We start from the raw sequence: 13,229 nt of genomic DNA on the forward strand, positions 1-13,229 counted from the left end.
TAGTGCGGCACACAGCAGCAAGACCATGTCCAAGGTCTCATTTGGCTGCAGCAAATTCTTCTATAGGCAGCCGCAACTGCGACTCTGGCCTCTGGAGCCAAAATAGCCACTCAAGAGGGCAAGAGTCTCGGTGTATACACGGAGTCTGCATTCTCTCAAGACAGAGCGCAGACAGTGATCCCAGCCACAAGGTCAGACCTGTGACTCACTTTCCCAACATCAGGGTGTGTACCACCAAGGAAGAGCTGGCAGGAGCAACCAGGCTGGCGTCACCGAGCACCTTTCTCCCCCGCTCCATCCCTCCCACATGCCCACTCTGAGTCACTCTCCTGGTCACATACCCTGTGTGAGGGTGTTCGTGCGGCTTGAAGCGTCGTCTCAGGTGTGCTTGTTGATCTGTGGTAGGGCCGAGAAGGCAGCAGAGCACACGGGCGACAGACAAAGGCTTGGTCAGCGCTTCCCGATGACTTCCAGCAAACCAGGGTCCATCAGTGTCGTCCAGAGACCCAGCCCCCCTGGCAGAGCTACAGCGCTAAGGAGTCTGTGGCAAAGCTATTTAATGTGAAGTTATAAAGAAAACACCACACAACTGTTTTTCCTTTATAAAAAATTTATCAAGGGAATAATTTGCATTTTCAGAGGCTTGGTTTAGCAAAGTAAAAGACTAAAACTCATTGAAACACTTTAAAATTCTTCTTTAACCTAGCAAGTGGGATTTAAATTAAATAAATTCTCTATCACTTTAGGAGACTGCTTTCCTAAATCAGAAAAATTGATTTCCAAGTCACTCTCTTACCTCTACTGCCCATAACCCTAAGGAGAAGTAAACCTCACCAGGAATGGCTCCTCCGGAATTCAAGGTGGAAAGAACAGGTGATATCCCAACACAAACCAGATGTAGACTCTGAGCAGAAAGCAGAGTCTGAGAGATGCATTGTGATCATACAAGTTATCATCCAACAGGATACTTCTGAGAGTGAAAGAGGGTGCTGTTAATTGCTTGAGAGGAAAGGCATAATGAGACACATGGCCACCCTAGTGATAAGGCAGTTTGGGAAAAGACATTTCCCAGTTTGCCGTGCCCTTTGAAAGTCAAAAGACTTTCCCAGAAGCAAAGCACCTTGGGACACATGGTTAGCACCATTTAAGAGGTAAACGGCCCGGGGGTGGGTTCTGACATGGAGGCGTCCTCCTTCCAAGTAACATTAACCAGACACACAACACCTGAAGTGAATTTCAATGGATGCTAAGCCTGGGGTGCAGCCTCCCTCTCCCAGAACCCCTGGCTTCCAAGGTGCGGCGCTGGTGGGGCTGTCCATGGCCCACTGCCCCGCCCTGGCTGTGTTGCTGCTTCCGCCTGCCGCATCGCCAGTGACCCCTAGTCTTTAGGGGGATTCTGGGCCAGGTGCTGTTCCCATTCAACTTCAACCAACTTGTACAGCTCCATGGTGGCCTGAGCATCTTCCACTGAGGAATGTCCACTTTTCCCAGCCTGAACAAGGGAGGAAGAAAAGAGCATGAGGCTACAAGAGGCCGTTTCCTCCCTTCCCAACTGGTTCTCTCCAACCTCAGTGATGCTGCTGCTTGTGCAGTTAGCGGGCTGCAAAGGCAGACCTCTGGTGGGGCCCCACTCATCACCTGATTTCAGGGGTTCAACTCCTATACTATGGTGTGCCTCAGTCCTTTCTGTGGCAACAAGTACACACCATATTGTTCTACATTCTTCTGTAGAAGCAGAACAGACCTGATCATAGACAGACCTTCTGAGTCTTCCATGTTCCCTAGTTTCTTAACTAATCTATGTATGACATGTCTATACTCTCATGCCAGGCAGACCACCCCCTCTTTGACTGCCAAACATATGAAATACTAAGAGGCCCCTGAAGCCACTTTATGGTCAGTGAGGCCACCACAACTACCTGCTTCCCATTTTTCTTACTTAGGGTTTTAGTCCCACTTTTAGGCTTTTTTCCTTTTCCAAGTACCCTGGGGAACACTCTGGGAAGTAGGAAACAAGAACTGTTATGCCTAAGTAGAGATGGACCTCTCTGCCCAAAGTTCTTCCCATCAGAGCATCTCCCCCTGGATCTTTCTACAGTCAGAGGAATCTGAGTGTCAGAGCCTGGAGAGAGGCACCAGGTGAGCCTTTCCCGTCCAAGCCAGGGGTCTGGCAGCCTTTGGGGAGACGCTACCTGGATGTCCCGGTTCAACAGCTTCTTGGTGAGACTCTTCAGAGACATGGTGGCATTCTCTGGGCAGTCAGCCTTACGGTTGAGGAGGGGGATATGAGAGGTGTCTCGTGTGAGGGACTTGGGATGAATGTACTGAAGGGCTTTGAAGTCGTTGTGGATGGCATGCCCCACCACTATCTTCCCTGCCAGAATCTTCAAGATCTGAAACAGACATGGAAGAGGAGGTGGTAAGAAGCACGACTCACAGATGCAGCCTCTGCATTCTAAAAGTCCAACACAGCTCTAAGTCCTCCTAGGCTCTTTTCACCACTTGCTCACCTGTCTCATCCTTGAAATGCCTTCTCCCACAAGTTTTCTTTTACCTGAAATCCATCTCCTCTCCCCGAGGTAAAAGTAGGCATCTTTCATGGTGTAACCCTGTTTGGATGCCTAGCCAGTGGTTCCTTATTGTCGCATTAATTTCTACCTCAATGTGATGTTCATGTAATTACCTAGTTCAGTCCTGGCTTGATACTTGAAGTTCTTTAACCATGATAATTGTTACGTTGGCCTTAGATACAGGCTGGGACAATTACTGTAAAGATGGGCTCCAGGGAGGTAATGGAAGCCCCCAATTATATGCAAATTGATATGCGTATGTTTCTGTGTTTGTTTTGGGAGGGAATCTATGGCTTTCATCAGACTCTCAAAGGGCCTACAAGCTATAAAAAATTAAAAATTGGGAATTAAGAATTGGCAGTCCAGTGGTTAGGACTCAGCACTCTCACTGCCAGGGGGACCAGGTTTGATCCCCAGTTACAGAACAAAGATCTCACAAGCCTCAAGGTATGCCCCACCCCCTAAAAAAAAAGATTCATTTCCAATGAGGATGTCGAAAGAATATGCCATGAACTCTGAGGGCTGTTACCAAAATGGGGTTCCAAACAGACCGCGAAAGAGTTAACAGGCCTGGAATCAATGCCTGGCCTCTCAATGGGACCCCCTTGGAAGGGTACAGACTCATTTGAATGTACCTTGGTCTCATACCCCAGCTTGGGCACTGATTTTTATGATGAAAACCAGATATAGTCTAATCAACTTGGTATTTAGTCGCCCCTACAGTTTACTGACCACTAACACCTTTACTTTGCATTAATTTTAACACACAGCCTTCATTAAAGCTAAGTGGATGTGCTGTTTCAGACCCACCCGATCTTCTGACTCTCCCGAGCCTTTGCTCACACTTGAGGGTGCACAGGATGTTCTTTAACTCTTCATGTTCTTTCTAAAATCTAGCTGATGAAATTCCTTCAACTTACTGCTCTGGCATATGAGAAATTACTGGAACAGTGTGTCTAGACAAGACAAAGAATGTGGAGCTGAAATTACACAGTGGATCAAGGGTGCCCTCTGGAGGCCTTCCAAGACCAGCAGCTCCTTTCCGCTTCCCCTCTACCAGCTCATCCTCCTTTCCTGTTCATTCAGCGTGCCTCCAGTTTTCAGCATAGAGCTTACAGTGGCTAGGATTGTTCAGTGAATGAGATGAGAACCCCAGCATATCAGGCCTGTGTCTTTTACCCCCTTCACTGCAGGCTGCCTGTTCCAGTTATCCACCAACTTTCCACACTGCCACAGGCCACTTCTTGCTTGGGAAGCGCCCTCCACCTCTCTGTTCTCAACCCCAGCCCCACCTCTACAAGGTATTCTCAAATTGAGCCCTTTCCCCCTGGCACTCATGCCTGCTACTCTGTCCATCACAGGTTGCTGTTTTTCTAGCAGAGTCCCAATTAGCCAGATGAGGATTCCACTTGGGATCTAAAACAGATCTAATACAGTTTATTACACCAGCTATTTGTAAGTTTCCAGGTTCTTACCACTCTTCATCCCAAAAGAAAAGCCTTCTTTATCTGCTACTCCCATCCACTCCAACCATCCCTCCACAATCCTTTGGTGCCTTCCCAGAGTGATATCCTTTGCTGAAAAATGATTTGGACCTTGCCCTATCTGCTTCGCTGCTACCACCATCCCTCATGCCTCCTACCTGGTTCCGAGCAATCTTGAAGGGTGTAGCATTCACCATGTGCTGCTTCCGGATACCACTCCATCTGGTCCGGTAGTCCACAATGTGGCAGGGGGGGAGGATGTACTCATCATAGAGCACATCTCCGTCGTAGTTGACAATGCTACATCGAGCCAAGGAACTGACATGCCCCTTGGGTCCAGTACCCACCATCTCACAGTCAATTGCCACCATCTTCCCCGGTATCTTCTGGGATACCCCAGAGTATTTATTCTCTGAATGTGTATGGGTGGAGTTCTGTGGGCCATTCTTGGGTGGAGGATTCTTCTGGGATCCCTTCTTCTGGGGGCGAGTTGGGTGGCTCTTAATCTTTGGTAGGGCGCTCTGGAACTCCCCCAGCAAATCTACTTTAGCCACAACAGAACCAGCCTTCTGTGAAGGGGCAGGAGTCAGCCAAGGCACTGCAGCTTTCTTGTCCAGGGACTGCTCTGACCCACTGCTGGAGGCAGCTGTTGTCTTCTTCTTTGGAAGGGGAGTGGCCTTCCAAGTGCCATCTACCCTGGGAGTTTCCCCTTTCTGTGAAGGTTCTGAGTGCAACTTAGGCACCTTGCTAGGGGGCTGCTTCTTCTTATTGAGGAAGCCTTTCCGTTCCAACAGTCGCCTCTTCTTGACGAATTTTCGGTGCTTGGCATTTCCCTCTAATGCCTTTTTGGGGGGAGGCTCGCCAAAATCCAGATTGAGGAGTAAGGTAGACATGATGACACTGGATGGTTGAGAGAACAGTTGGGAAGAACAGCTTACAGATGAGAGGAAGATAGAAGACTCATCTGCTGAATCCCACAGACCAGCATTTGGAGGTTTGCAGCATACCCTAGGGAAGAAAGCGATCCTGATAACGGAGCCCATAGGCTTGGGAATCAATAAGACCCATCTTTGCAGGACTTAAGAGAGAGGAAAGACATCAGAATAACCTCTCAAATAATGTGAAATGGCAGAAGGAGAACTTCATTCTGAACCAGGAAGCCTGGATTCTAGAAAGCTCCACAATTCACCAGCTGTATGGTATTAGGAAGGCCATGTCCCCTCTCTAGATCTCAGTCTCATTTGTAAACTTAGGGGGTTGCAAAACCAACTAGCTGAAACTGCGATCTACAACGCCAGAATAGGTGAACTCTATCATCTGCCCATGGAGGGAACGTCTAAGTATGCTCAAAGGCAGTGACAGGTTTGGCAAAGTTGACCTCTGGATTACCCTAGCATCCCCACGCGGGTCCCACGAGTAGAGATACAAATTCAGGCACTCATCTCCCTCGTTTCCAGGTGGGGGAAATCTCCACATGCATCTCACTCAAGTCTCTGTCCCACGAAAGGACCTTTGACAACACACACTGGTGGGGGAAGGAACCGAGTCTAAGGATCAGCTGCCATCCACGCCGCGGAGCCAGCCTCGCACGCTCACTCACTTACCTCCTAGATGGACCCGCTAAGACCGGAAGCGCCAGGAGCCGGATGCGGAAATTGGCGCGCGTCGGCGGTGCCCAGGCCGGCAGGCCCGCGGGTTGGAACGCGCCGGAGGCCGGCGCCCGCGTACCCACACGGCCCCTGTCTCCGGGAGCGAGGCCAGGGATTCCGAGTGTGTGGGCAGCGGCGGCGGCGGCGGCGGCGGCGGCGGGGGTGGTGTGGGTGGGGGCGGGGGCGGGATGCGCTCCCCGGCCCCTCTAGCCCCGTGGAGGTACAACTCGAAGGTGTGGGGAAGCCGCGACAAACGGGAACTGAAATGCGCGGGACACCCCCCGGCCTCACTTCCGGAGAGGAGAGTAGTGTACGGGAAGGGGCGGGATCTGGAGGCGAGACCTGGTTCTTGGCCCGCCCCTATTCGTGAGCTGGGCACTGCGCGACACCACTGTGACGTCACTGCGCTGGCACCCCCGCCCCGCTAGTCTCAGACGTAGAAACCTTGGTGCTGTGGGACGTCGCGACTTGTGACGTCAGGAGTGCGCCTGAAGTCTTCACCCCCAGCCTGGAATCCCGGAAAGGCAACATCGGGGACCGGACACTTTTTCTTCTGAGACCACCTGAAGTGCTGAGCCCAGCCCGGGTCCCGGACCCGCGTGGTCCTGACCCTGGTTCTCTCCTCATTGCTTTCTCGCTCCCCGCGCCACCGTCTGGGCCCCGGAATGCCCGGGGTCTCCGCCCGGCGCCTCTCTCATGAAGAGAGGAGACAGCTAGCGGTGAACCTCACCCGGGTCGTGAAGCTCTACCGTTCCATCCTGGACGCCTACATCATCGTGAGGCCACAGGGATGTGGGTGGGGTGCTCCTGCTTGTGTGATTGGCTACCTAGCCACGACTAGGGGAGAATCTGGAGAGTTAGCGTCTGATCTTTTTTTCTAATAGTTTTTTTTCAGTCTTTTGTCTGTACAAGAAAGGGTTAAAGCTGGGGCAAAACCCCCGATTCTTTTTTTTTCCTGATGACCTAAATATTAATATTTCTAGCATGTGGGTTGTTTTTCTAATCTCCTCGTGTCCAGAGTAATAAAGCGCATGGGCATTTGAGCCACGCTGCTGCGGCAATGTTGAACTATCCCAGCAACATGTGAGGTGTTTTCAAGAACACACATGTTCGTTCATTCAGGTTTTGAATAAATTCCTGTTTTGCCATGTAACGGACAATTCTAACTTTGAAGTTAACAGAATCGGACTAGAATCCAGCCTTCCCTATCCTGTTAACATTAGGCATAAAAATTCCTCCTAGCCCCAGATCCTCAGCTGTAAAATGGATCCCATTTTGAAGGATCATTGAGAAGAATAAATGAGATGATGTATAAATGCCACCAGCATCCACGGAATTATTCATTTCCCAAACCCAGAAGCCATCCTTGATTCAGCTCTTTTCTGATTCAGCTCTTTCAACAAGTCTGTTGATTCAACAGAATTCACCAAATTCACCCATATGCCTCCATTGACACTGCTACCACCCTAGGTCAAGCCAACATCATCTCTCTTCTGGACTACTTCCTAACTGATTTCTGTATTTGCTTCTTCCCTTCCATACCCATTTCTTCACAAAACAGACTGTTCTAAAAATGTAAATCTGATCGTGACATTTCTTGCTTCCTAGGTACTCTGAGATTTCACAGGTGGCGCTAGGGGTAAAGAATTCGTCTGCCAATGCAGGAGACCCAAGAGATGTGGGTTCAATTCCTGGGTTGACAAGATCCCCTGGAGTAGGAAATGGCAACCCACTCCAGTATTCTTGCCTGGATCCTAATTATAGTTACCATTACCTATAAAACCCTACAAGCTCCCTTTTAAACCTGATCACATTTCATTCTCTCCCACATTCACTATACTGCATATACACTGGCTTGATCAGGGCCTTTGCACTTACTGATCTTCCTGGAATGTTTTTCCTCAACAGAAAGGCAATTGAGTAGGGTGGTTAAGGGCAAAACTCTAGGGTTGAATTGGTTTCATATTCTAGCTGTACTACTTACTAGCTTCTTGACTTGGACAGATTAATGAAATGCATTAACATATATAAAATGTTACAGACAGTATCTGGCATATTATTCTGTATTTGCTACTACCTGAATTTTTAAAAGTTGAGATAGAATTGACATGTAACATTTTAGTTTCAGGCGTGTAATGTAATGATTCCTATTTGTATATATTATGAAATAATTGTTCAGTAGCTAAGTTGTGTCTGACTCTATGTGACCCCATGGACTGCAACACACCCAGGCTTCCCTGTCCACCACTGTCTCCCAGAGTTTGTTCAAATTCATGTCCATTAAATGAATTCATGTCCACTGCATCAGTGATGCTATCTAACCATCTCTTGCATCAGTTAATATCCATCGCTGTACATAGTTAATTTTTTTCTTACGATGAGAACTTTTAAGATCTACTGTCAGCAACTTTCAGACATAGAATATAGTAGTATTTACAACAGTCACCATATTATACATCTCCATGACGTTTACATTGTAACTGGAGGTTTGTACTTTTTGACCCTCCTCACCTATTTTACTTACCTCCGCCCCTGCCTCTGGGCAACCAAGGCATGCAGTGTTTCACATGTACTGTATTACTCTAAGAGTACACTCTCAAACTCTCCATTATGTTACTGTCTCATTAGTGTTTTATTGTCTATGTGGCTCTTGATGTTACTTGAAATAATTTCTTTAAATGTTAACTCTGCAAGAGCAGCGATCTTGTCTGTTTGTTTTGTTGTTTGTATCCCCTGAGCTTAGGATAGAACTTGATGCCTAAGCAAAGCTCCAGAATTTGTGTTGAACAAATAAATGAATAAAAATACATTCTGGCAGGGAATCCCTGGTGGTCCAGTGGTTAGGACTTGGCGTTTTCACTGCAGAGAGCCCAGGTTCAGCCCCTGGTCAGGGACCTAGGATCCCACATGTCACATGTGATGACCAAAAATAAAAACAAACATTTTGGCATATATAATGTCTGGCGTCTGTGGTGTCTGGCACATGTAACAGTAGGTTACTAGATGGTAACATACTGATAGTGTGTGTTAGTCACTGCTGTGTTAAGGAGGCAGGTGCAAAGCCACCACACATGCCCTTAAGTTCAGCTGAGTGGCGGACACACATATAAACAAGGGGGACTTTGCTAGAAGGAGAAGTGTGTCCAGAATGCAATTTGGGCTCAGGAAGGAGGGGAAGGCTAGAGCAGACTTCAGAGAAGTGACTCCAATGAGGAGAGGTTCCTGCTAGTTGCAGCTGGTGGCCATGTGTTGTGTGGGTAGGGAAGAATGGGAGGGGAAGTAGCCTGTTGATTGCTTCTCCCTTTTCCCTGCAGGAATTTTTCACAGACAACCTGTGGGGCACACTCCCTTGCTCATGGCAGGAAGCACTGGATGGACTGAACCCGCCACAGCTGGCCACGCTGCTGCTGGGGATGCCCAGAGAAGGGGAAGTGGCCAGGTATGGGCAAGAGGGACCCTGTGCTGGGGGACTCGGAGCTGAGCCCTGCAGGGAGCCATTGCTCAGTCTCACAGGGGCTTCCTGGGTTGTAAGCTGGCACACTCAGGATGCAATGGGACTATTCACTGGGGGCCTGGGCGGGCTATCTCAGGTACAGGTCGGTGTGGCCACTCACCCTGCTGGCCCTGAAGTCCACAGCCTATGCCCTGGCCTTTACCCGGACGCCTGGGTTTCAGACCCCCTCAGAGTTCCTGGAGAATCCCAGCCAGAGTTCCCGACTGACAGCTCCATTCCGGAAACATGTCAGGCCCAAGAAGCAGCATGAGATTCGGAGGCTGGGAGAGGTGAGGAGATGGCTGGGGTACAGGTAGTATCTGGGGGCCTTGGGGACTCCTTAAGCCTATGGATTACAAAGGTTTGGGCACCTTTTATCACCTATAGGACCAGAGGCCCTAGAAGGTCCCTTCCTTGGCAGGTATACTGTAAGCCTATCTTCATCCTTTTGCTGGGTTGATTGGTGGCTATAGTTGAATCACTGTCTTATTCTTGTTCTGATAATCTTCAGTCTGCTGATGGCATCACAGCAGGACTCTTGTTCTATGGGGACTGAATCACTGTCCTGAGAGGAGCAAAGATAGTAGCCTGAGCCGGGGTCAGCACACCCTATTTTGGTTTCCATGTCTCTTGTCTCTTCCATGGCACCCCCTACCCGTCTTCCTCTGCCATCCTCAGCTCCTCTCTGCTCTCCTTATGAGTGTTTGCCCTGGGAGCCAACAACCAATGGCCAGGGGGCCTTTGTTCCCTTTTCTTTTAGCTGGTGAAGAAGCTGAGTGACCTCACAGGCTGCACCCAGGTTGTGGATGTAGGCTCAGGCCAGGTGAGCCAGACCCATAATAGTCTGCTTTTTTGTGTTTTTTTTTGTCATGGGGATAGAACAACTAGAAGGCAGGTTGTCAGGCCCAGAAGGGCAAGTAATAAGGAATGCAGGAAGTAAGCTGGGCAGAATTTAAGTCTCTGGGGGCCTGGTACCCAGGTGTCCAAACCATAGACAGGGATGGGGACTATGTAGGGGACCCTGAACAGGGCTGTCTTTACCCCCCTTCTTTTGACTCCAGGGCCATCTCTCCCGCTTCATGTCGCTGGGGCTGGGGCTGATGGTAAAGAGCATTGAAGGGGATCAGAGACTGGTGGAGAGAGCCCAGCGCCTAGACCAGGAGCTCCTACAGACTCTGGAGAAAGAGGAGAAGAGGAACCCAAAGGTAGACCAGCTCTTCCTGCAGCCAGGACCACGAGACCAGGACTGACTTGGCTGAAACTAGGCACCAACGCTGAATTCTCTCTTAAATGTCTCAGCTCGAGACGGTGTGTCCCTGTTTCTGCTACCTCCTCACCAAAGCCTCATCTTAAAGGCACTTTCTAGTTAAAAAGTGCTTTCTACACCGATACATCCTCCTCATAGCCAGCTGTACAAAGTGGCCAATCAGGTATCAGCCTCATTACAAATGAGGAAGCTGGTACTCAGAGATGAAAAGATTTGCAGTTAGTAATGACAGACGCAGTATCTATCCCATTTCCTCTGCGCCAGTTGCTCTCCCACCTTCCTCCTTGGGAAGGAACTCAGGACAGATCCCTTCCTGTGGCCCGAGGTGGTGTATGGACAGGAAACAGGCCTCATATCTGCCTTTGTTCTGTCCTACCTCCACAGGTGGTCCAAACTGGCCCTCGTCACCCCCCACACCACGTGGTTAGGTGGGTGGACCCCACGACCCTGTGTGAGGAGCTCCTGCTTCCGCTGGAGACCTCACCTCAGAGCAGGGCCCGCCTGCTGCTGACGGGCCTCCACGCCTGTGGGGATCTGAGTGTTGCCTTGCTGAGGCACTTCTGCTGCTGCCCTGAGGTGGTGGCCCTGGCTTCAGTGGGCTGCTGCTACATGAAGCTGAGTGACCCTGGTGGTTACCCACTGAGTCAGTGGGTGGCTGGGCTGCCCGGCTATGAACTGCCCTACAGGCTTCGGGAGGGGGCCTGCCATGCCCTGGAGGAGTATGCTGAGCGGCTACAGAAAGCAGGCCCCAGCCTCCGAACCCACTGCTACCGCGCGGCACTGGAGACCGTCATCCGGTGTGCCCAGCCTGAGCTCCGGCGGCCAGGCGTGCAGGGGATTCCCAGGGTCCACGAGCTCAAGATCGAAGAGTGAGGCTGGGGGACGGGGCGGGGGGGTAAGATGGGGGGCATCACCTACTTGGGGTATGATTCCCCTCCCACCCTGACTTGTTAGCGTGTCCTAAAGAAAATCTAGATGTGCTGGGTTGGGGGAGGGGGTAGTGACTGAGTTCTGAGACAGCTTCAAATGTTCTTTAAAAGGCAGTTGTCACTCTTTTATCAAATTTTTGAAATGATAAAAATATGGCTAAATAATTGGACATGTGTGCATGCTAAGTCACCTCGTGTCTGACTTTTTGCAACGCTATGGACTGTAGCCCCCAGGCTCCTCTGTCCATGGGATTCTCCAGGCAAGAATACTGGAGTGGGTTGCCATGCCATCCTCCAGGGGATCTTCCTGACTCAGGGATCGAACCCCACATCTCTTAGTCTCCTGCATTGGCAGGCAGTTCTTTACCATTAGCACCACCTGGGAAGCCCAAATAATTGGTTTGTCTAAAAATAAATTTTTGGATTGATTTGCTATTGAATGGACAGTTCACGGCCAGAAAACTCTTTAAATAAAAATGCATCTTAAGGGACTTCTTTGGTGTTCCAGTGGCACTCCCAATGCAGGGGCCCCAGGTTCGACCCCTGGTCAGGAAACTAGATCCCACATGGCACAACCAAGACCCAGCACAGCCAAATAAATATATATATATTTTAAATGCATCTTAAGCTAGAAAAGCAGAGCTGGAATTGAATTAGAAACAGACAGTTTGAATGGAGAAGTGACTTTCTAAGCTGAGTACTGTCTATGACTGACCCAACAGATATGTGCAGCGGGGGCTACAGCGGGTGGGGCTGGACCCCCACCTGCCACTGAATGTGGCTGCCCTTCGAGCTCACCAGGCCCAGGAGAACCGTGTGGTGGCCTTCTTCAGCCTGGCCCTGCTGCTGGCCCCACTGGTGGAGACGCTGATTCTACTGGACCGGCTGCTCTACCTTCAGGAGCAGGGTGAGGGGGGCCACACCAGGGACCCAGGGCTAGAGGGGCTAGAGCTCTAGGGGTCTCCTTCAGGTCCCCGCCCCTACACCTGCTGGGACTTGGCCCATCACCATGGTGATTCTAGGACCAGTAGCTGTTTCAGCATCAGACAGGGGTTGGGGGGTTGCTGTTAATGCAAATTCCTGCTGAATCTGGATGCCTGTCACCATAGGATAGGTGAAACATCCCTGAGGCGCATCTTAAGCCAGCATCCCTACAGTGTGTTGAGGCTTGCCTCCTCCCAAGTCAGCATCTCGGGCACTCATGTTCTGGTAAAAGCGGGGTTTCCTTAGATCCCCTTGGGCCTCTCCTATGCGGAGAGGAGCTATGCCTACAGGTCAGGCAGGAAGTGGGTACGAGTTTGTTTCATTTCTCTCCTGAGTAGCCTTGCCTTTCTCACAGGCTTCCACGCTGAGCTCCTACCCATCTTCAGTCCCGAACTCTCTCCAAGAAACCTGGTTCTGGTGGCCACCAAAGGGCCTCTGGGTGAGGCCTTCTCTCTTCTGGAGACTGAAGACAACTGACGCAGCCAGAGGAAGGGCGCATCTCAGACCCCATCTGAAACTGCCAGGCACCACGCTGGGAGGCAGTCTTTGCCTCCTCAGCCAGAGAACCAGCATCCTGCATCCTCCCTGGCATCTGGGTTCCCTACAAACCAGCGTCATACTCTTTCTCTCCCTGTATATGTTATATAATATTATGCAGTTTATTTTCAATTTATTAAAAAATTGAAATCTTTACTCGTCTACCATTTCTATTAGGTATAAAGGACAGACCAGCATCCTCCCTACTGAATCCTGCTGAGGTTCTAATTTAGGTCTCATACTCCCAGTCCCCGAAGTCTTCCTAACAGGCAGTGCCCTGTTATTCAGAGGTCTCTGTGAGGGGAAGCTCTCTCCC

The 13,229-nt window shown here is 50.1% G+C and overlaps 2 protein-coding genes across 17 annotated transcripts; one reads left to right on the plus strand and one right to left on the minus strand.

Moving 5' to 3' along the window:
* Window positions 1-1,220: 1,220 nt before the first annotated feature.
* Window positions 1,221-6,027, minus strand: ISG20L2 (interferon stimulated exonuclease gene 20 like 2). Of its 2 annotated transcripts, none has more exons than XM_086393394.1 (4): window positions 5,659-6,027; window positions 4,213-5,062; window positions 2,193-2,393; window positions 1,221-1,492 (listed from the first exon to the last, which is right to left on the minus strand). In XM_086393394.1, the coding sequence occupies exons 2-4, from the start codon at window positions 4,945-4,947 to the stop codon at window positions 1,379-1,381; spliced, it is 1,050 nt and encodes a 349-aa protein (XP_086249520.1). In that variant the 5' UTR covers window positions 4,948-5,062; window positions 5,659-6,027; the 3' UTR covers window positions 1,221-1,378. The 2 variants fall into 2 exon arrangements, with proteins under 2 accessions (XP_086249520.1, XP_086249518.1); XM_086393392.1 differs by having other exon boundaries at window positions 5,444-5,682.
* Window positions 6,028-6,101: 74 nt separating this feature from the next.
* Window positions 6,102-13,069, plus strand: METTL25B (methyltransferase like 25B). 15 transcript variants are annotated; one of them, XM_086393386.1, is made up of 8 exons: window positions 6,114-6,479; window positions 9,018-9,142; window positions 9,334-9,486; window positions 9,957-10,019; window positions 10,258-10,504; window positions 10,848-11,332; window positions 12,115-12,299; window positions 12,732-13,069. In XM_086393386.1, the coding sequence occupies exons 5-8, from the start codon at window positions 10,487-10,489 to the stop codon at window positions 12,851-12,853; spliced, it is 810 nt and encodes a 269-aa protein (XP_086249512.1). In that variant the 5' UTR covers window positions 6,114-6,479; window positions 9,018-9,142; window positions 9,334-9,486; window positions 9,957-10,019; window positions 10,258-10,486; the 3' UTR covers window positions 12,854-13,069. The 15 variants fall into 15 exon arrangements, with proteins under 15 accessions (XP_086249515.1, XP_086249516.1, XP_086249512.1 ...); XM_086393385.1 differs by having other exon boundaries at window positions 6,130-6,479; window positions 9,294-9,486; XM_086393378.1 differs by having other exon boundaries at window positions 6,162-6,479; window positions 10,258-10,401.
* The last annotated feature ends 160 nt before the right edge of the window (window positions 13,070-13,229 follow it).

The sequence above is a fragment of the Bos grunniens genome, chromosome 3, assembly GCF_055505025.1.
Source record: "Bos grunniens cultivar Pamir isolate PY7600 chromosome 3, Bosgru_T2T1.0, whole genome shotgun sequence".
NCBI lineage: Eukaryota > Metazoa > Chordata > Mammalia > Artiodactyla > Bovidae > Bos > Bos grunniens.